This window comes from Electrona antarctica (assembly GCF_951216825.1).
Source record: "Electrona antarctica genome assembly, chromosome: 18".
Taxonomy (NCBI): Eukaryota; Metazoa; Chordata; class Actinopteri; order Myctophiformes; family Myctophidae; genus Electrona; species Electrona antarctica.
Window position 1 is genome coordinate 6004040 of NC_136799.1, and position 21673 is coordinate 6025712.

At 45.5% G+C, this 21673-nt stretch overlaps 1 protein-coding gene across 2 annotated transcripts in view; it reads left to right on the forward strand.

Moving 5' to 3' along the window:
* The first annotated feature begins 2995 nt into the window (after nucleotides 1-2995).
* arid4a (AT-rich interactive domain 4A) overlaps nucleotides 2996-21673 on the forward strand; it is a 63038-nt gene continuing 44360 nt past the window's right edge. For both annotated transcript variants that reach the window (XM_079528465.1, XM_079528466.1), the window contains exons 1-8: nucleotides 2996-3128; nucleotides 4391-4441; nucleotides 5330-5440; nucleotides 10665-10730; nucleotides 14832-14922; nucleotides 18631-18710; nucleotides 18843-18937; nucleotides 20733-20865. In XM_079528465.1, coding sequence (XP_079384591.1) covers nucleotides 4436-4441; nucleotides 5330-5440; nucleotides 10665-10730; nucleotides 14832-14922; nucleotides 18631-18710; nucleotides 18843-18937; nucleotides 20733-20865 — 582 coding nt within the window. In that variant the 5' untranslated portion in view covers nucleotides 2996-3128; nucleotides 4391-4435. The remainder of the gene's footprint in view (nucleotides 3129-4390; nucleotides 4442-5329; nucleotides 5441-10664; nucleotides 10731-14831; nucleotides 14923-18630; nucleotides 18711-18842; nucleotides 18938-20732; nucleotides 20866-21673) is intronic.

The following is a 21673-nucleotide window of genomic DNA, read 5'->3' on the forward strand; positions in this document are numbered from 1 at the left end:
AAGAATAATGGAAGTGCACACTCACAGTAACTTAAAGAATAATGGAAGTGCACACTCAGTCACTTTAAGAATAATGGAAGTGCACACTCACAGTAACCTTTCAAGACGCTCCCAGTCGAGGCTTTATTTTAGACTAATGTTTTTTCTGACACGTTACGGTATCTACTTCTATATTCTTTATCTTATTCCACTGTTGGTCCTGCGCCTGCCGTTCAGCGGATGTGCCCGTTTTATATTTCCTATAAATGCTCTGTGAATTTGTGATCCTACGTGGCTGTATTGCACTGGACATGCAGTAGGATCTGAATCACAACGCAGAGGATGAGAAGGCTTTAATGAGATGCCAGGTACGCTAAATAATAAGGCCTTTGAGTTTAGAGGGAATAGAAAATAGAATCAAAACGCACCATGACATAATATGCTACTGCAGAGTTATTTTTTGCTTCGCTTTTGCGATACCGCCAGCACCTGATCTCACCAGCATAAACAACTGGTACCAGTAGCCTACTTTCTGGGATCATACCAGCCTCTGGAGATGATAGACATCCAAGTTGATTTTCAGAACTGCCATATAAGAGACGACGAGAGAAACGCATCAACTAGGGTTTACACACACTTAAATAAACTGAACAAGTTGACAAGAGACTCCGGCCATAGTGCAATGAATAATTACTGTACAATCTGTAAGTTGCACTGTAACATCCCGTATTCCACCCCAGGTCAGGTCTCGCAACCCCAAGTGAGACCAAATACTGTATGTACCAGATATTAATGAACCAAGATGGACTGAATCCCCATTTAACTGTAGCTGATGCTGGGATTATGAGTTTCAGGCAGTACTACTTGTCGAACACTGGTAAGTGTCCTTAAGACCAAAACACACCAGGAGACCAACCAACCAACCATTGCAATTTGCAGGTCTGTGTGTATTTGAATCGTTAGTTTCTGTTAGTAGCTTTCATTTACAACTAAGTAGGCCTAGGTCTTAACATAATATAAGATGGGGGTGGGTGGTGGATAGCATAGCAGTCAGATGAACACATTTATGGTGAATAATGAAAATATTTTTTTACTCTGGGAACTTTTACAAAATGATCTGTCTTTGTGCCACATTAAATGATGTGGCACAAAAGCACATGTAAATAAAAGAATATTCAATATATATATTAATGACATGACGCATGACTGAGAGAGAGACATAAAAGTCATTAAAAAAACAACACGGTACATTCGGTACCAAGTGAAGCCGAGCCACGCCTCCTTCCTTCCTGTGGACAGGCAGCCAGCCAATAGACGACGGGTTCCATCAGAAGCGCCGCGTTCGTATCGACCAATCGGCGCGCGAGAAAATGTGCGGGGGGGCCCGTTGTAATCGAGCAGCCGCTCGGACCAATCGCATTTCTCGTCCGGGCGTCCGGGCAGCCAATGGGCGCAGAGGAAAGGCGCCTCGGTTCAACAAGCTTGTTTATTCTGCCTCTCTCTCCTTCGGGCCACGATGCCAAGGATGCTACGGTGACGTCAGCCTAGTGAACGAACGGCGCAACAAGCCGCCCCGGTTGGTTGAAAATAGCCGATCGGATCTACAAGGGGTGACCTTGTAGATCAGTGGTTCCCAAACTTTCATGTCAAGGACCCCCGCATTGACACTTATTAGCCCGCGGACCCCCCATTTGAAAACATACGCCAGGGACCCCCCATAAGAGAAGTTGTTTACAGCTCTAGCAGTGATTCTCAACCTGTTTAATTTCAAGGACCCCCGGCCAGTTTGACATGCATTAGTCTATGGACCCCCCATTTAATGGCATTTCTATCTTTGGGACCCCCAATTTATATTGTAAAATCAATGTTAATTTTACTCTGGGAGTGTAGGCTACAAATGGGACCATTCCTCCGCCATCTGATATGAATGTGAATGTGTGTGCATGTGAATGTAATGCACAATCTATGTAAAACGCCTTGGATAAAGGCCCTATATAAATGCACCATTTATCCATTTAGGAGCCATCATGTCATTCAGGACTTCTGAAGTTCATCCAAGCTCTCTAGAGGTTTCCTGCTTTCACCTGCTGTTTGAAAAAGTCACCTGATAGAGATGCATAGTTGATATTAAAAACTGAAATAAAATTGAAGGCCAACGTAACACCTTCACAGACAGGAAACAAGATGGGAGTCAGATTTGAAATCACTTTGTGTGTGTGTGTGTGTGTGTGTGTGTGTGTGTGTGTGTGTGTGTGTGTGTGTGTGTGTGTGAGTCTGAGTCTGGATGAGAGAGAAGGATGAGGCTGGCAGGGCACTGCCAGCCTTTGCGTCAGGCACCCAGAACTTGAGGCAAGTAAATTGACCCTATGGAGGGAGCCAACCCAGGGCAAAGCCAGAAGGGGAAAGAAGCATACCAATTACCACCTATGTAGACGTAGCCTACTGCGGCAGGACAGCTTGAGTTTGGCTGACAACACTGCAGAGCTCAATCACCTGAGTACATTGTGGAGGGCAGCGATCCAGGAATCCCGAGTTGGTTACTTGAAGACCCACAGATGACCAGACCAGGACCAGATCCACCAACAGGAGGTCAACCATACTCGTTTTGATGGTGTGTGTGTGTGTGTGTGTGTGTGTGTGTGTGTGTGTGTGTGTGTGTGTGTGTGTGTGTGCGTGCGACCGTGTGTGAGTGAGATTCAGCTGACCACTCTGTTTCACATTCGAGGATGTGATGTAAAATTCATGCACCATCAAAGCAAAGACTGCAAGTAAAGTATAAGCCCTTATTGGCCACATTGGCCCTTACTGCAGCCCCCCCCCGAAAGAAAACAGGATTTTTATTTTTTGTGTGAGGGAAAGGGTACTTTGAGGCAAAAGGGCAGGGTCACAAAGCCCCCGCCCCCCCCCCCCCCCCCTCCACCCTCTGCCTGACACGCAAACACACACACACACACACACACACACACACACACACGGTTCAAGGGCGGGGACCACCACGCGCCCAAGCAAGCAAGCACTACAATGACGCGTATTAGTGACGTCCCCGCCGTGTCCTAGCGTGTTCCATCCATCCATCCAGTGAGTGAGACAGACAGTGGGGCAGCAGCAGCAGCAGAGCCGTGGTGTGTGTGTGTGTCGTTCGTTTGTCTGTAAGTAGAAAAATAATAAAGCAACAACATTTCATCCATCCACCGCTAACTATAAAACGCAACGTTTATGCAACTCCTTTACGCTACGGAACGAAGCAAACGCAGACGTCAAAACGGCTCCTTTTGGGCCGTTATTTTAAGCACTAACTTCACGCCGTTTTGTTAATATTGAAATAAATAAAAAGCAGCTGAATGGAATGGAATGGCAGCTCTAAAAAAGCTCAGGGAAATCTGCTTCCTTTTTGTGTGTGGTTGGGGAGAAAAAAAACCCCAACCGCTTTTTATTACATAAATAATCGTTGACGTGAGGATGTTTTTTAGTGAAGTGATTGTTGTGATCGCATCATGTAATTTGGATGTTACTTGTTAGCACAGTTAAACCTCCAACTAGCAGCCAGCTAGCAGCAGGCTAGCTAGTTTCAACTAGCCCCCCCTACCTCCCTCCCTCCCCCCAACAATCTGGACTTTAGGGAATATGTTGTTCTTTCTCGTTTCTCTCGTGTCCTCAATTTCGTTATTTCTCATTTCTCCTCAATGTGTTCCTATATGGAACCTTCGTCACGGGTTTTCGTCAGTGAAACGTTTTCCCCCACAAACATCATGGAGTTGTTGTTTCCTTCGCTTTGCTTTTCATCAGCTAGCTTAGTTTTCCCTGCTGCTAGTGCTAGCTAGCGTTAGCTTTAGCCTGCTCCCCCCCCCTCCTCCTCCTCCCCCCTCTCTCTGTGTCGTTATTTACTAATATACATCTTTTGTTAATGTCTGGTGTTTGGAAAACACCCACGACACCACTTCTACCAACACTTTGAACGCGGTTTATATACTTGATCTGAGGCCTTAGCATTATTAGCCTCTGACACTGTGTGTGTGTGTGTGTGTGTGTGTGTGTGTGTGTGTATATGACATGGAGGAGAACTATGATGGCGACGTGAGACACACACACATATACACACAAACACACACTCAGAGAGAGAGAGGGCAAAGCGGGAACAGAACCACACACTGTTCCTTGTCTTATATCTGCAGGGGTGGAAGTTACTGTTGTGATGGTTTCTAGTTAACCAACCATAGGGGAGACCACCAGATGGTTTACTATTGGACAGTTTGTCCTCTGTCTGTCTTAACTCTGATAGTGTACAGATGGACCCTTACACTTACAGGTCTGTTTGGTTCTGGTCCTCCGGATCAGTACACACTCGGGGGCCTTAATTAACCATGTTCCTGTCTTGTACACTGACTCACGTCCTCTCCTTGCTGTCTTTCAGATCGTGCAACTCCTTCGAGCTGGACTCCCTCAAATAGACTCAAACATGAAGGTAAGTGACGTGACTGACGCCGTCTCACTGATCTCTCTCTCTCTGGGTTCTTGTTAAAGCTGCATTCCCGGAACTTATTTAAACGAGGAAAAAGAAAGAGAGGTTATTTTAACCCAATCTGTACGGTAGGACGGCAGAGTATATATGAATCGGTTCTAACACACACACACACATCTGCAGTGGATGGAGGAGGTGGTCTCCCTAGTCTTCCTGGGATACATTTTATTGCCGGGGTGGGTAGTGGGTATGGGTAGCACCCGACAGTAGTAGCCCATAAGGCCAACATCTATTCTCCCCTGGCCAAGCAGGGATTTCCTCTCGGGAGTGCATTCAATATTTAATATCTAACGTAGGAGACCTGGGTTTGAATCCAGAGGGTAAACCAATTAACCTCAGTTTCTCTGTCTGGAGAGGACACGATTGGTTACCGGGTTTACCTTCGTGTCCTCTCCGCTTTATTAATTGTTTATGTCCACCCACGGTATTAGTTTGTTGTCGTTTATTGTTTGTTCAGTTAGACAGTCAGTGCTAACTTCTTTATTTTTCATGTCCCTAGTGTTAGTTTGATGTTTATTGTTGTTTATGTCCTGTTTGTTTACGGAAACGATGGATCAAATGTCAGTTTACGTTGTTTGTGGCTAATGCAGGCAATGTACAATTCCACTGCATACACGATACACTTATGTGTCATTGTTACTTATTTGTTCATCTGTCACTGTAATGGTTTCCATGTGAAGTTGGAAATTGTTTTCAGTTTTTTCAATAATAATCATACGCATTTGATGCTTTGCGTTTAGCGTAATCTATCCTATAACCTATATGTCAATATCGATTTTATGTGATTCTAAGAACTAAGTCACTGACGTGTGTGTCTGTGTTTGTGTTCAGGCAGTGGATGAGCCTGCCTATTTGAGTGTGGGGACAGATGTCAGTGCCAAGTACAGAGGGGCGTTCTGTGAGGCTAAAATCAAGACGGTTAAACGCTTGGTGAAGGTCAAGGTAAGATGCTCTCAAACACTCACCATAGATGCTCCAATACTACAGTACATTACTACGAGAGTGGCGTGGGGCGCATACGTTGCTCCGACGTACTAACAGTCTGACATGCGTGGCCGGTGAAGACTCACCCGTGGCTTCCGCGTACAGTTAGGGTGTCACTGTTCACCGTCAGACGAAATATATGCAACCGATGATCCGAGTGACACGTTGACGGCTATGGAAGTACGGTGTATGCCTCCCTCTTCCATTTCACCAATGCTGTCACGCAAATAACTCCTACTGGAAACCAAATTAGTCAAAGAAGCCTATCCAATCCAGGGGCAAAAACATATTTCCTTTAAATTTGCCTCTGGGCCCCGTAGAGACCGGATGTCGGCCTGTTGCGTTCACTCTGCTTCAGCCCTCCTCTTCCGATGGTGTGTCTTTGTTTTCATGCCTACATAACTAACAACAAACGCTACACGTTGTAGCAGGAGTTGCCGACAGATTGAGCTGCGGAGCTCTGAGTCTGGAGAAATTAAAGCTTAGCTAGCTGCATAGGAGACATGGACATTCAAACATTTTGTGAACACTGTGTTGTTGTGATTGGTCAAATACTAATACGGCTTCCTCAACATTTATCATTTAAGGTGTAGAATTACACACACTGTAGCATTTGACGATTGTTTGTGGGAGAGGTGGTCTGGTTTGAGAAACTGCAATGATGCCATCGAGTCGTCCGATACTGAGAGTCAGACTTTGTTAAGTTTGCTGAACGGTGTTATTTTAATGGAGCACTTTGCTGATTTTCAACCTGAATCTTTATGCAATAGTGAAGTGATAACGTGATTAGTAGTGCTGTTGTCAACTCAAAACATACTTATTAGACTAATAGTAGTAGGACTTTGTCAACAAATTGATTAGTTGATTTAATCAACAAACGTATAAGATTAGATTGTTTTTCCACCTTCAATTCACACTGAGACCAGCCTTTGCAGGTTAGGAACTTATACAATATAAAAGTTTGTGTTCTAATCTCGAGGCTTACTGAGGCTAAAGACCAGTGCTAGAGAGGCCAACATTAAAGTCCATATACAACAGAAAATGCTTGCACACTGACAAACGTCTTAGCCAGAAATAGCCGATCTGCAAAGTTTTGTTTATATTCGATTTATTATATTTTAATATATTAACAAGACAACACAATGGTACATATACACTGTTGTACAGGGGAAACTGTTGCTTGCACCCTTTGTCCTCTTCTGGGTTGACGGTGGTCTCAAAATCAAAGGTGGTCTCAAAAACAACGGAGAAATGGCAGTGAAAGACTCACTCACAGCGTACATAGTTAAGGTGGCCTTACACTAGCCGATAATCGGGCATTTTTGACGCTCGGGGGGTGCCCGAGTCAATCGATCTGCTCGGGGCCGCTCAAAGCGCGATCGGGATCGGCCTGATCAACATGATCAAAAGAATGTTTGATATGTGCTCTGACCAGCTCCGATTATCCTGTAGTGTGTGGTGCTATAAGATTTCAGATTGAAAAAAATCGGCTAGTGTACTGTAAGGCCACCTTTAGACTGAGACTTAAGAAAATAGAATTATTTATTTTTATTTTAGAATGCTCATAATAAAGTGCTCGGCTCTGTGCTCAAAGTGAGGTTAAAACTAGCAAACGTTTCTTCGTCAGTGCTATGAGTGGGAAACTCATTTTCTCTGTCTATAGCAGACGGTGGTTCTCAAACATTTGCATCTTGAGGCCCCCAGAATTCATACGTATTATTTGATTGGTGCCAGAACAGAATACTGAAACTGTAGGTGATCTGAATAGGGCTGCCACGCCCACCATTATGACATTTTACTTGACAATTTATTGTCTCTCAAATAATTGCGATTACCGAATCAATTGTGTGTCTGTTGTTTAGGAATACAAATTTCATATTTCTTTTTGGTTTTGTAAGCAAAAGGTGCACACAGGGCAGCCGCAGATATGATAAATAACACATTTTTAAATGCTTTATACTTAGGACTGCAACTACAAAAACACCCAAGTCTGCCCTTTTGAGAGCCACCCGCTCATTATATTGAGAATGATTCTCGCTATATTACTTTGTTTGTGTCGTCCCGTTCGCCTTGTTTGCGCCGCTCGCTGCAACATTGCGCCCCATGTCGCGTCTTTGCATTGACTTTGTATGTATGGGGGTGAATACGTTGGTTATAGGTTTGCGTGCTCCTCCACCCTATAGCCAAAGTGGATCCCCTGTACCGTGCTGCACTGAGATTCATTACTAACTGGATCCCCTGTACTGTGCTGCACTGAGATTCATTACTAACTGGATCCCCTGTACCGTGCTGCACTGAGATTCATTACTAACTGGATCCCCTGTACTGTGCTGCACTGAGATTCATTACTAACTGGATCCCCTGTACCATGCTGCACTGAGATTCATTACTAACTGGATCCCCTGTACTGTGCTGCACTGAGATTCATTACTAACTGGATCCCCTGTACCATGCTGCACTGAGATTCATTACTAACTGGATCCCCTGTACCATATGCTGCACTGAGATTCATTACTAACTGGATCCCCTGTACCATGCTGCACTGAGATTCATTACTAACTGGATCCCCTGTACCATATGCTGCACTGAGATTCATTACTAACTGGATCCCCTGTACCATGCTGCACTGAGATTCATTACTAACTGGATCCCCTGTACCATATGCTGCACTGAGATTCATTACTAACTGGATCCCCTGTACCATGCTGCACTGAGATTCATTACTAACTGGATCCCCTGTACCATGCTGCACTGAGATTCATTAATAACTGGATCCCCTGTACTGTGCTGCACTGAGATTCATTACTAACTGGATCCCCTGTACCATGCTGCACTGAGATTCATTACTAACTGGATCCCCTGTACCATGCTGCACTGAGATTCATTACTAACTGGATCCCCTGTACTGTGCTGCACTGAGATTCATTACTAACTGGATCCCCTGTACCATGCTGCACTGAGATTCATTACTAACTGGATCCCCTGTACCATATGCTGCACTGAGATTCATTACTAACCGGATCCCCTGTACCATATGCTGCACTGAGATTCATTACTAACTGGATCCCCTGTACCATGCTGCACTGAGATTCATTACTAACTGGATCCCCTGTACCATGCTGCACTGAGATTCATTACTAACTGGATCCCCTGTACCATATGCTGCACTGAGATTCATTACTAACTGGATCCCCTGTACCATGCTGCACTGAGATTCATTAATAACTGGATCCCCTGTACTGTGCTGCACTGAGATTCATTACTAACTGGATCCCCTGTACCATGCTGCACTGAGATTCATTACTAACTGGATCCCCTGTACTGTGCTGCACTGAGATTCATTACTAACTGGATCCCCTGTACCATATGCTGCACTGAGATTCATTACTAACTGGATCCCCTGTACCATGCTGCACTGAGATTCATTACTAACTGGATCCCCTGTACCATGCTGCACTGAGATTCATTACTAACTGGATCCCCTGTACCGTGCTGCACTGAGATTCATTACTAACTGGATCCCCTGTACCATGCTGCACTGAGATTCATTACTAACTGGATCCCCTGTACCATATGCTGCACTGAGATTCATAACTAACTCACCTTTCAGACCGCATCACTGTTGGTTCTAATTGACATCCCGCAGGCTGCATCATTGGTATATTTTCATTTATAAAGCCATTCTTGGGGATTTGCCCCCTTACATTTCCACCAAATTTAATTTGGTAAATAATGGTCTAAATCTCAGATCGAATGCCTGGCTAGGGTGTGTAGTACCAGCCTTCAGGGTGTGTAGTACCAGCCTTCAGGGTGTGTAGTACCAGCCTTCAGGGTGTGTAGTACCAGCCTTCAGGGTGTGTAGTACCAGCCTTCAGGGTGTGTAGTACCAGGGTTAGGCTAGGGTGTGTAGTACCAGGGTTAGGCTAGGGTGTGTAGTACCAGCCTTCAGGGTGTGTAGTACCAGCCTTCAGGGTGTGTAGTACCAGCCTTCACACCTAGGGTGTGTAGTACCAGGGTTAGGCTAGGGTGTGTAGTACCAGCCTTCAGGGTGTGTAGTACCAGCCTTCAGGGTGTGTAGTACCAGCCTTCACACCTAGGGTGTGTAGTACCAGGGTTAGGCTAGGGTGTGTAGTACCAGCCTTCAGGGTGTGTAGTACCAGCCTTCAGGGTGTGTAGTACCAGCCTTCACACCTAGGGTGTGTAGTACCAGCCTTCACACCTAGGGTGTGTAGTACCAGGGTTAGGCTAGGGTGTGTAGTACCAGCCTTCAAATCTGAGGGGGGTAAAAAGTGTCTTGCTTTCTTTGCAAACCAGACTAAAATTGACCTCAAAAGTTCCTTTTGAGAAGTTTCAAAAGAGTCATCTTAAATGTACAGTCCAGCACCTGCACACCTGCACCTGCCTTTGCATAGGCCCTTATATATTTAGTTTTTTCCTGTTTTAAAATGTACATTGTGTGTATAGTTCTGTTCACAATTTCTTGCGCCCGGTCATTGTTAGTGTACCATTGTTGGAGATTTGTTGTATGCTTTGTATAGGTTTCTTGAGTTATGTCATGGATGTATTATTTGGCTGTTGTTAAATTTGACATGTACGATGTAACATTGAAGTGTAATTTAATTTTGTTTCTGCTTCTTGGCCAGTTCACACTTGTAAAAGAGACTCCGTCTCGATGTGTTTGCGGCGACTCCATGTCTCTCGCTGTCACTCAAGTGACTACTGACCAATCACAGCGCGTCTTTTCCGGGACTTATGTTACGCACGCCGCAAGGAATCTCTGGAAAACTGTGCCTTCAATTTTGACACGCGCCTCAGAGCCAGAATTGGCATCTACGTTTATATGTCTAACCGAACACACTTTTCTCTGCCAGACTGTGGCCTCGCAGTGGCCAGACTGTGACTGTGGCCTCGCAGTGGCCAGACTGTGACTGTGGCCTCGCAGTGGCCAGACTGTGACTGTGGCCTCGCAGTGGCCAGACTGTGGCCTCGCAGTGGCCAGACTGTGGCCTCGCAGTGGCCAGACTGTGGCCTCGCAGTGGCCAGACTGTGGCCTCGCAGTGGCCAGACTGTGGCCTCGCAGTGGCCAAATGCGAATCTGCCGGTGAAAAAAAAATATATCAATCCCTTTGTGATATTGGTATGGCCAAGCCAGGCTAACCTTTCTCTGTGTCTCCGTCCTCAGGTGAATCTGAAAGGAGAGTCAACGTCGCAGGTTGTGCAGGATGACCAGGTTAAAGGACCATTGAGGGTGAGATGAAATATTTATTGCATATTTATATGCATTTTAGGGCGGCTGTGGCTCAGGAGGTAGAGCGGGTCGTCCAATGATCCCTGGGTCGGCGGTTTGAATCCCGGCTCCTCCTGTCCACATGTCGAAGTGTCCTTGGGCAAGACACTGAACCCTACACTGCCTCCAATGAGTCGGTCGGTGTGAGCTTGCCACATTAATGGTGTGTGAATGTGGGAAGTGAGGACGCTGGCGTCGGCTGTTTGTCGCTTCGCCTCCCAATGTATGAATGAATGAACCATTGTAAACAATTTGAGCACTTGGAAAAGCGCTGTAAAAATGCAATTCATTATTATAATGCATCATAATCTAATTGCTTTATCCTCTAATCTGTTATAGAGTAATGTTCTTAGTAATGGGATTAAATACTTTGCCACCTACATACACCTTTGGGGGGAGGGTGAATTGGTGCTACAGCTTGTGAGTCTAACTGAAGTTCTTACATTGTCTCAGATGGCAGTTTTTCCACACTACTCCCAATTTTAGGACAGGGCAACAGATTTGTTTTTTTGTTTTAAATGCTAGATATTTAACTGTACTTGTTATGCTATCATTTAGCCTTTTCATAAAAAGGTTGAGAAAAGGTGTTTGATCAGATAAATCTGCTCCACCCCCAACATTTAGTTTGTGATGTAAGGAGTGGAGGTAAACTCATCTAAACTCCACATAAACAAATGAAAGGATACTTACATCATCAATATACATTTTAATTATGTACCATTTTACTGTAGAGCGGCTTCCAGACCTTGTTTTGAATGATTCACATACAATGTTCATTCGTATGCCACTATTCTACCCGGGCCGGTAGTACTGGCAATACAGTGCACACCAAGGAGGTCCTTCCACTTGTGATGTCCCTCTGTAGCAGTGGTTTTCAACCAGTGGGCCTTGAGGGGGTTCCAGGTCGCCCCTAGCTAAATGATAGTTACTAATGCTAACCAAATGGGCCCTTATAGATCTTTAACTCTTGAGAGTGTAAAATGAAACCAAATGGTCCATGTGGTTTCATTTTACACACTCAAGAGTTAAATTTAACTTATTTATTTAAGTCTACACAATTCAACGTATCTCTCCTAATGGTACCAACATCAATACAGAATGGAATTGTGGACAACATTTTGTCCAACGACAACAAAATATTCGTTAGTTTTGGATCTTAGAGGCCAAATAACATCAAGGTCTGTGGCTCAAATACCGATTTTAAATAATGGGCCTAGATAGATAGATAGATAACCTTATTGTCATTCAGCAGATACATAAAATCAAATGCATAAGAGAACGAAATGTCGTTTCACTGGCTTTTAGTATGCCAGTTAAAAGAGAAACTAAAATACTATTAAAATCTAAAATCCACTTTTAAAAACGTACATTAAAAAGCACCATTAGTTCATAGAGAGACAGATATTGCACAACAGGAGTCCTTATAGCAGTATATAGGGGGAAAAGGTTAGGGGATATTGCACTTGTTCAAAAGTCTAATGGCTTGGGGGGGGGGGAAAGCTCTTGGAAAATCTTGCTGTTTTACTTCCAATGCTTCGATACGTTCTGCCAGAAGGACAACAGAGTGAACAGTCCCTGGTGTGGGTGGGTGGGGTCATTCCTGATGTTGTTGGCCCTAGACAGACAGAAGGACAACAGAGTGAACAGTCCCTGGTGTGGGTGGGTGGGGTCATTCCTGATGATGTTGGCCCTAGACAGACAGAAGGACAACAGAGTGAACAGTCCCTGGTGTGGGTGGGTGGGGTCATTCCTGATGTTGTTGGCCCTAGACAGACAGAAGGACAACAGAGTGAACAGTCCCTGGTGTGGGTGGGTGGGGTCATTCCTGATGTTGTTGGCCCTAGACAGACAGAAGGACAACAGAGTGAACAGTCCCTGGTGTGGGTGGGTGGGGTCATTCCTGGTGTTGTTGGCCCTAGAAAGACAGCGGTTGGTGTGGGTGGGTGGGGTCATTCCTGATGATGTTGGCCCTAGACAGACAGCGGTTGGTGTGGGTGGGGTCATTCCTGATGATGTTGGCCCTAGACAGACAGCGGTTAACAGTCCCTGGTGTGGGTGGGTGGGGTCATTCCTGATGATGTTGGCCCTAGACAGACAGCGGTTAACAGTCCCTGGTGTGGGTGGGTGGGGTCAGTCCTGATGTTGTTGGCCCTAGACAGACAGCGGTTAACAGTCCCTGGTGTGGGTGGGTGGGGTCATTCCTGATGTTGTTGGCCCTAGACAGACAGCGGTTGTGGGTGGGTGGGGTCATTCCTGATGTTGTTGGCCCTAGACAGACAGCGGTTGTGGGTGGGTGGGGTCATTCCTGATGTTGTTGGCCCTAGACAGACAGCGGTTGGTGTGGGTGGGTGGGGTCATTCCTGATGTTGTTGGCCCTAGACAGACAGCGGTTGTGGGTGGGTGGGGTCATTCCTGATGTTGTTGGCCCTAGACAGACAGCGGTTGTGGGTGGGTGGGGTCATTCCTGATGATGTTGGCCCTAGACAGACAGCGGTTGGTGTGGGTGGGTGGGGTCATTCCTGATGTTGTTGGCCCTAGACAGACAGCGGTTGTGGGTGGGTGGGGTCATTCCTGATGTTGTTGGCCCTAGACAGACAGCGGTTGGTGTGGGTGGGTGGGGTCATTCCTGATGTTGTTGGCCCTAGACAGACAGCGGTTGTGGGTGGGTGGGGTCATTCCTGATGATGTTGGCCCTAGACAGACAGCGGTTGTGGGTGGGTGGGGTCATTCCTGATGTTGTTGGCCCTAGACAGACAGCGGTTGTGGGTGGGTGGGGTCATTCCTGATGTTGTTGGCCCTAGACAGACAGCGGTTGGGTGGGTGGGTGGGGTCATTCCTGATGTTGTTGGCCCTAGACAGACAGCGGTTGTGGGTGGGTGGGGTCATTCCTGATGTTGTTGGCCCTAGACAGACAGCGGTTGGGTGGGTGGGTGGGGTCATTCCTGATGATGTTGGCCCTAGACAGACAGCGGTTGGGTGGGTGGGTGGGGTCATTCCTGATGATGTTGGCCCTAGACAGACAGCGGTTGTCCCTGGTGTGGGTGGGTGGGGTCATTCCTGGTGATGTTGGCCCTGGACAGACAGACAGACAGACAGCGGTTGTGGGCAGTGTCCTTGATGGAAGGCAGTGACGTCCCAATGATTTTCTCCGCTGTCCTCACTACTCTCTGCACTGTTTCTCCGCTGTCCTCACTACTCTCTGCACTGTTTCTCCGCTGTCCTCACTACTCTCTGCACTGTTTCTCCGCTGTCCTCACTACTCTCTGCACTGTTTCTCCGCTGTCCTCACTACTCTCTGCACTGTTTCTCCGCTGTCCTCACTACTCTCTGCACTGTTTTCCAGTCTGCTTCATTGATATGAAAAGGGTTGAAAACCCAACCCTAAAATCTAAAATGATACGGATTACGGCAGGGGGCTCAGGGATAGAGTGGCTGGTAGAACAGCTGGATGGGAACGTGAGGTTCCCAGTTGAATCCCGGGATCCCCCAGTGTGTCGAAGTGTCCTTGAGCAAGACGCTGAACCCCTTATTGCTCTCGATGTGCAGGTGGTGCCTTGCATGGTTGCCTCTGTCATCGGTGTATGAATGTGGGCACAGGCTTTAGTTTAGACATACTATTGGTCTGACTGTCATTAGACCGACAACCTACCTCAAACCATAACCGCAAGCACGGAGCTGTGTGTGTGTGTGTGTGTGTGTGTGTGTGTGTGTGTGTGTGTGTGTGTGTGTGTGTGTGTGTGTGTGTGTGTGTGTGTGTGTGTGTGTGTGTGTGTGTGTGTGTGTGTGTGTGTGTGTGTGTGTGTGTGTGTGTGTGTGTGTGTGTGTGTGTGTGTGTGTGTGTGTGTGTGTGTGTGTGTGTGTGTGTGTGTGTGTGTGTGTGTGTGTGTGTGTGTGTGTGTGTGTGTGTGTGTGTGTGTGTGGAGATATGGACAATATGTATTGGCAGTTGTCATATTACGGTAATTGTAAAGGATCAGTAGAATTCATCATTGCTCGCATCATGAGAGAATGTGTTGGGTGCGTTTTGTTTCTGATGTCTGAACATCGTGTGTGTGTGTCCAGGTGGGGTCCACGGTGGAGGTCAAAACAAACGAAGGTCTGTCCAGTGAGGCGGTGATCAGCAAACTGACCGACGCCAGCCTCTACACAGTTGGTAAGGATGTCTACGTGTACAGTACCTCACCACGTGCCCTCATGCTCATTGTCGTCATTATAAATGACATCGTCCTAGTCAGATAAATAACCCAGGTGTTCCCAAAATCCAAATGTGGTGTCTCTCTCCAGGTCCCAAACATAATTATGAATCAATATAAGTCCTATCTTTCTTGAAAAATAGCCGATCTACAAGCTGACAACGCTCTGTGATGCCTTGTTGAGATTGTTTCTCATGTCTGTATTTCTTTATGTGAATTTGTTTTGAGTAGCCGGGACAACGCTCCACACGTCCCAAACTCTTCTCCCTTCTGGCTCCAAAACTATGGAATGCACTTCCCATCGCAGTCAGAACTGCAGCCTCACTCCCAATCTTCCGCCGTAGTCTGAAAACCCACCTCTTCAGACTCCACCATGGCCCGTAGCACTTGCCCTAGCCTAGCCCCTTAGATAGCACATTATGTAGACTTAGATAGTATTTTAAACAGACAGACTTATAGCTTGTTACGTAGACAGCTCTAGAATTGCACTTTATTCATGATAACTACTTTTTATATATGTGATGTATGCCATGCTTTTTGTTATTGCTTAATGTAAGTCGCTCTGGATTAAGAGCGTCTGCTAAATGCCTAAATTGTAAATTGAGTAGGAAAGGAAAGGGAAAACACGTTATTTACTCCACAATACAAAATGTCAACCAATTTTGGGCAGCCATGTCTGAGTGATGGTTGCCCAATGACATTCTCACTTCCTCATTTAGCCACAAATACCGTATTATTTCTACACACAGAATGCTACTGTGTGAGAAGTGTCAGAACTTGATCTGGAAAATCCATAGATTCAGACCACATGCAGGATGGCAGAAGTGGGATCTGAACTCTTAAGCATTATGTTATACTTTAGCTATTGAAAAATAGCAGATCTACAAGCTCATAGCGCGCTACGAGCTTGTAGGTCTGCTGTTTTTGAAAAATCGTTAAAATGTGGCGCGAATCATTGAATATATATTTCAGAGCAAACATTTTTAACTAAAATATTTGCTTCTGGGGTGTCCCTGGAACTACATATTTTCAGATGGGCGTCCGTGGCCCAATAGAGAGAATTCTGGGGGTCCTTGACATGAAAAAGGTTGAGCACCACTGACATAGAAACATAGGTTTTTCAGAAAAGTGTTGGGATTTAGAAGCCTTTTTTTTTAAATCGACCTCAGTCCAAAATGGGTTAAGCTTTGCATTGACCTACCTAACCAATGAACTACTGAGCATAACGGATCACCATTGTGTGTTGGTGTCTTCAAGCATGAAAAAACAGGCTGGCAGTATTAGTTATGAATTGAATGAAGTTGTGTTTACTTGACTAAAGTTTACTTTACACACACTGGATAATATGTGAGAATGGTCACGCAAGATTGTGAAAGTACTGCAGGTTATCATTTATGCCTGAACTCTTAAGAGTTCACAACAGATGAGTGGCTTTCAATCGGCGGGTGACCTGACTGTACAGCTGTAAATTGATGTTTAAAAATAGAGCGAAGGAGTTGTGAGATTGTAGATCATCAGCTATTGTTCGCCTATTTTCGCTGTATGTTAGAGCATTATCAGTTGTCACATGCCCTGCCCAAAATAGGGAAGCTAGAGTTCACGGGGTTAACAAACACACTTGAGGTGTGGAAATGAATCGATTCTAAGATGCATCGCGATGTGGACAATACTCTATTGACATAGCTCTGTTTCCAAACTGCTGTACCCCCTCCAACTCTATATACTTTACAATACTCTATTGACATAGCTCTGTTTCCAAACTGCTGTACCCCCTCCAACTCTATATACTTTACAATACTCTATTGACATAGCTCTGTTTCCAAACTGCTGTACCCCCTCCAACTCTATATACTTTACAATACTCTATTTACATAGCTCTGTTTCCAAACTGCTGTACCCCCTCCCCCCCCCCCATGTGAAAAGATATGCCATTGACCCCCATAAGAGAAGATCCTTACGGCTGTAGCAGTGATTCTCAACCCGTTTAATTTCAAGGACCCCCAGTTTGACATGCATTAGTCTACGGACCCCCATTTAATGGCATTTCTATCTCTGGGACCCCCAATTTATAGTGTAAATAAATAAATGTTAATTTAACTCTGAGAGTGTACAGAATGTTTGTACAAAATGTTTGTACACTCTCAGAGTTACAGACCCATAAGGGTCCATTTGGTTCCAAACTATCATTTAGCTGTGGGACCCCCTGGAACTCTCAAGGACCCCTGGGGGTCCCCGGACCCCACTTGGGGAACCACTGTTCTAAAGAAGACATTGTGACACTACTACGTTAAGCTACATGCTAATTCTACCGACACGCCCTCTGAGGGAGGCAGAGATCACTACTACGTTAAGCTACATGCTAATTCTACCGACACGCCCTCTGAGGGAGGCAGAGATCACTACTACGTTAAGCTACATGCTAATTCTACCGACACGCCCTCTGAGGGAGGCAGAGATCACTACTACGTTAAGCTACATGCTAATTCTACCGACACGCCCTCTGAGGGAGGCAGAGATCACTACTACGTTAAGCTACATGCTAATTCTACCGACACGCCCTCTGAGGTAGGCAGAGATCAGCAAGTCATAAATTGTCAGTATTTTCATAGCAGAAAATTAGGTTTTTGTTTATTCAGTGAAATGATGTGTGACTTTAACCCATTCAGGCCTGACGTCAAAAAAAAAAAAAAAAAAGTTTTCTAAATCATGACAATTTTCAGAAAGATTTGAGGCACATTTTAACGATTTTTCAAAAATAGCAGATCTACAAGCTCATAGTGCGCCACCGAGTGGCGCGCTATGAGCTTGTAGATCTGCTATTTTTCAATAGCTAAATTATAACATAATGTTTAAAACGCTAACGCTAACGTGACATGGATGCGTTCCAGGTCTCAATGGCTTAATGTGATGTACAGTACAGGATCCTAACACATCACACCGTGATGAGTTGTGAGCTGAGCTTGTAGGTCTGCTATGGCAGTGGTTCCCAAACGTCTTCATGTCAAGGACCCCCAAATTGACACTAATTATCCCGCGAACCCCCATTTGAAAAGATATGCCAGGGACCCCCATAAGAAGATTTTTACGGCTCTAGCAGTGATTCTCAACCAAAAAACTATCATTTTGCATGGGTACCCCCTGGAACTCCCTCAAGGACCCCTGGGGGGTCCCCGGACCCCACTTTGGGAACAATTGTGCTATGGAAAACCAAAAGGGTCATATTCACGTCCCCTGGCCGACCAAGCACCACGGGTCCATTTGGTTAGATTTTGTACACCGTGAGTTAAAGTAAGACTGAGTTGTTTACTGTGTTCCGTACTGTTTGTGAAGTACCCTCATTTTACTAGTCTCACAGTCGGTAAACTAGCGTTTTATTCAATGTTTAAGCTAGAGTGATTGTTATACACGCATCACATGTTAAGTTTATGAAGAAAAAAGGATGTCATGCTATGTATTTGACTGTTTGAGTTAACTGCTAGAAAAACAGAAAAACATTTAGATGCATCATGGAATCGAGTTGTTAACAGGTGAATCGTAATCGAATGGAATCGTGAGGCCAATGAAGATCCACACTTCTAGCTAACATTAGCTGAAGTGACGTTCCTTCACATATGTGACTGTGTGTGTGTGTGTGTGTGTGTGTGTGTGTGTGTGTGTGTGTGTTTCAGTGTTTGACGATGGCGACGAGAAGACGCTCCGCAGGACATCCTTGTGCCTGAAAGGAGAGCGACACTTTGCAGAGAGTGAGGTGAGCTGTTCTACTTGACTGGTTGAATATTCCATGGTTGATTTGGACCTCTTCCTGGTTTATAGATTCAGATGTGTAATCAAACTGCTTCCCCTGCTTCCTGCCCTGTCATGGTCTCTTCACTGTGAGCAGACTTTGGACCAGCTGCCACTGACCAACCCTGAGCATTTTGGAACTCCAGTCATCAATAAGAAAAACCGTGGAGGCCGCCGCTCCTCCCAGGCTGTGTGAGTATATCCACCTTTTTTACCAGCAGCTTGAAAAGCGGCTGGTTAATGTTTGGATGGGAAACATGACACCGCTAGTTCACACTGCTAGTTGCTGAAGAGTGGGTTGCCAAGTCCGCATATTTCCAGCCACACTTGATTTGGCCCTCACAGTTGCTTGCCTGGTTACTTACACGCACTCCAACTCTCTTATAATCCACGGACCTGGCAACATTGCAGCCCCTCTCCATTGGCACGCACGCACGCACGCACGCACGCCTGGAAGCCACCGCCCACTCCACAAAGTAGACTCACAGCGGACGGAGTGTGGACTCGGAGGAGGAATCTCCGCATCACGCTTTTGCTTATTCCTTCTAAATCTCTGTATATACAATATAGCTCACTCAGCGAATCTCTTAGTTACATCAATATTGTTCTTCGACAATAGTTGGTTTGTGCCTAAGTATTACTATTACACAGTTCGCATTGGCCATTTCCAATGTGACGCACTGTGAGTCACCTTCCCAGCCATTAGCCATGATCGCACTGGTTTACTATTACACAGTTCGCATTGGCCATTTCCAATGCGACGCACTGTGAGTCACCTTCCCAGCCATTAGCCATGATCGCACTGGTTTCAACCTGTCCCAGAGCCAACCTAATACAACAGTTACGACATTGAGGGGGCAAATAACAGCGGAGCGCCGCTAAAACGTGGCAGCAGACTCGCTGATTTAATGGGTAACAGACAGTAACACATTTGAGTCTCAGTGACTGTACTACCGCGGACCCCCTCCACCCCGCGCTGAACTCCTCGGGGACCTCCACAGCCCACAGTCTCTACCCGCGGACCCCCACGCAGGCTACCGCGGGACTTCTTTAGACCTGCCAAGCCTGCAAATGGACCCATAACTCTCGTTTTAGGAAAGATGGACATGTCGATGTGTTCGGGTGTCAATCAAACCAACTGCGTTCTGTCAAGTGGAAACCTCATACTCATAGTAGCCAATTTGAATGCAATCTGGTCAAACTGACTGATACTGATACAGTCAGATATATTGCTGTCAGGTGAAAACCTTGTATGACCAAAACCATTCCTTTACAAAATATATAATAATCAAAAGCCCATTTGTGAAACAGAAAAGTAATTTATTGAACAACGATGAACTCCCCTATATTGCACCTGTGGAGAGCTTGGCTTATCCTCTTTGTCTCTATCAGAATCCACTGTTGTCATGTTATTAGGACCCCCTTGAAAAAGAGATGATGCATCTCAAGAGGCTGATCCTCTAAAGAAATTTCAAATAAATAAATGAACAACTTTATGTCAAAAAAAATACATAAAATTGTTAAAATAGCCTATATCTACAGGCTCACACTGCATCCTATTCATATCTTCACATGTTGCTTTTTTTATTTTTTACTGTGGACCACCACCGCCGCAAATATAAAAGCTGCTGGTAATAATATGACGAATGTCATAATTTCTTGTTTCCTCCTATTCAGCTATTCGTGTAGATTTTCGTCTTGCATAAAGATTAAATTCCCATTGACAATGAATGGAGAATTTAAAATAACCTTCCAGAATGGCTACACGTGATGCAGTGTGTAGGCTATTTTGTAAACACGGTTGCCCTTTATTAGGCAGGCAGGCCTACCACCTGCTGTTGATGCTTTGACATTGCACACCAGTTTTTCTGTCATCCTCACAGAACTGCCTTGCTGCACTTGAAGACTGTGAAAAGGGGTCAAATACACCGTCTCCTAACTGGCCTGTGTGTGTGTGTGTGTGTGTGTGTGTGTGTGTGTGTGTTAGTGCGGATGAGGAGCATGAGTCTTCGTCCAGTGATGAGGAAGAGGAGGATACGAGGCGGATCAATGATGAACTGCTGGGAAAAGTATGCTCTGTCCAGACGGGACCAGATGGCAACCAGTGGTACTTGGGCCTGGTATGTTGCACTAAACGCCCCACACACACACATATTCAAGTTCTCAGTCGCCACGACTGATTTGATGGGGTTGCACACGCTTATCCGACACACCATAGGACCGACATGCGGAAACAACGATCGGATTAAGGTTGGCGAACATGCGTTAAGGTTGGCGAACATGCGTTAAGGTTGGCGAACATGCGTTAAGGTTGGCGAACATGCGTTAAGGTTGGCGAACATGCGTTAAGGTTGGCGAACATGCGTTAAGGTTGGCGAACATGCGTTAAGGTTGGCGAACATGCGTTAAAGTTGGCGAACATGCGTTAAGGTTGGCGAACATGCGTTAAGGTTGGCGAACATGAGTTAAGGTTGGCGAACATGCGCTGCTCTGTGCTTGCGGTTATGGTTAGGTTAGGGTTTGAGGTACGTTGTCGTTCTAATGACAGTCGGACTAATCGTATGTCGAAACTAAAGCCTGTAACCATTTGATGGAAGCCAGCAAGTTGAGCAGCGAAAATAGCCGATCTACAAGCTCTCTTGTTGGAAGAAGGCCTTCTGTTGGCATTGTTTCTTTATTGTCTATGTACTGTGTGATCTGTTTGTTTCCATATGTTTTATGTATATCCTGATGACTGCTGTGCACAAAACAAATTTCCGAAAGGACAAATAAAGTATCTATCTATCTCTATGCGTCCGTGACGCATTGAGAGAGCTCTCTATGCGTCCGTGACGCATTGAGAGAGCTCTCTATGCGTCCGTGACGCATAGAGATAGATAGATAAAGTATCTATCTATCTCTATGCGTCCGTGACGCATTGAGAGAGCT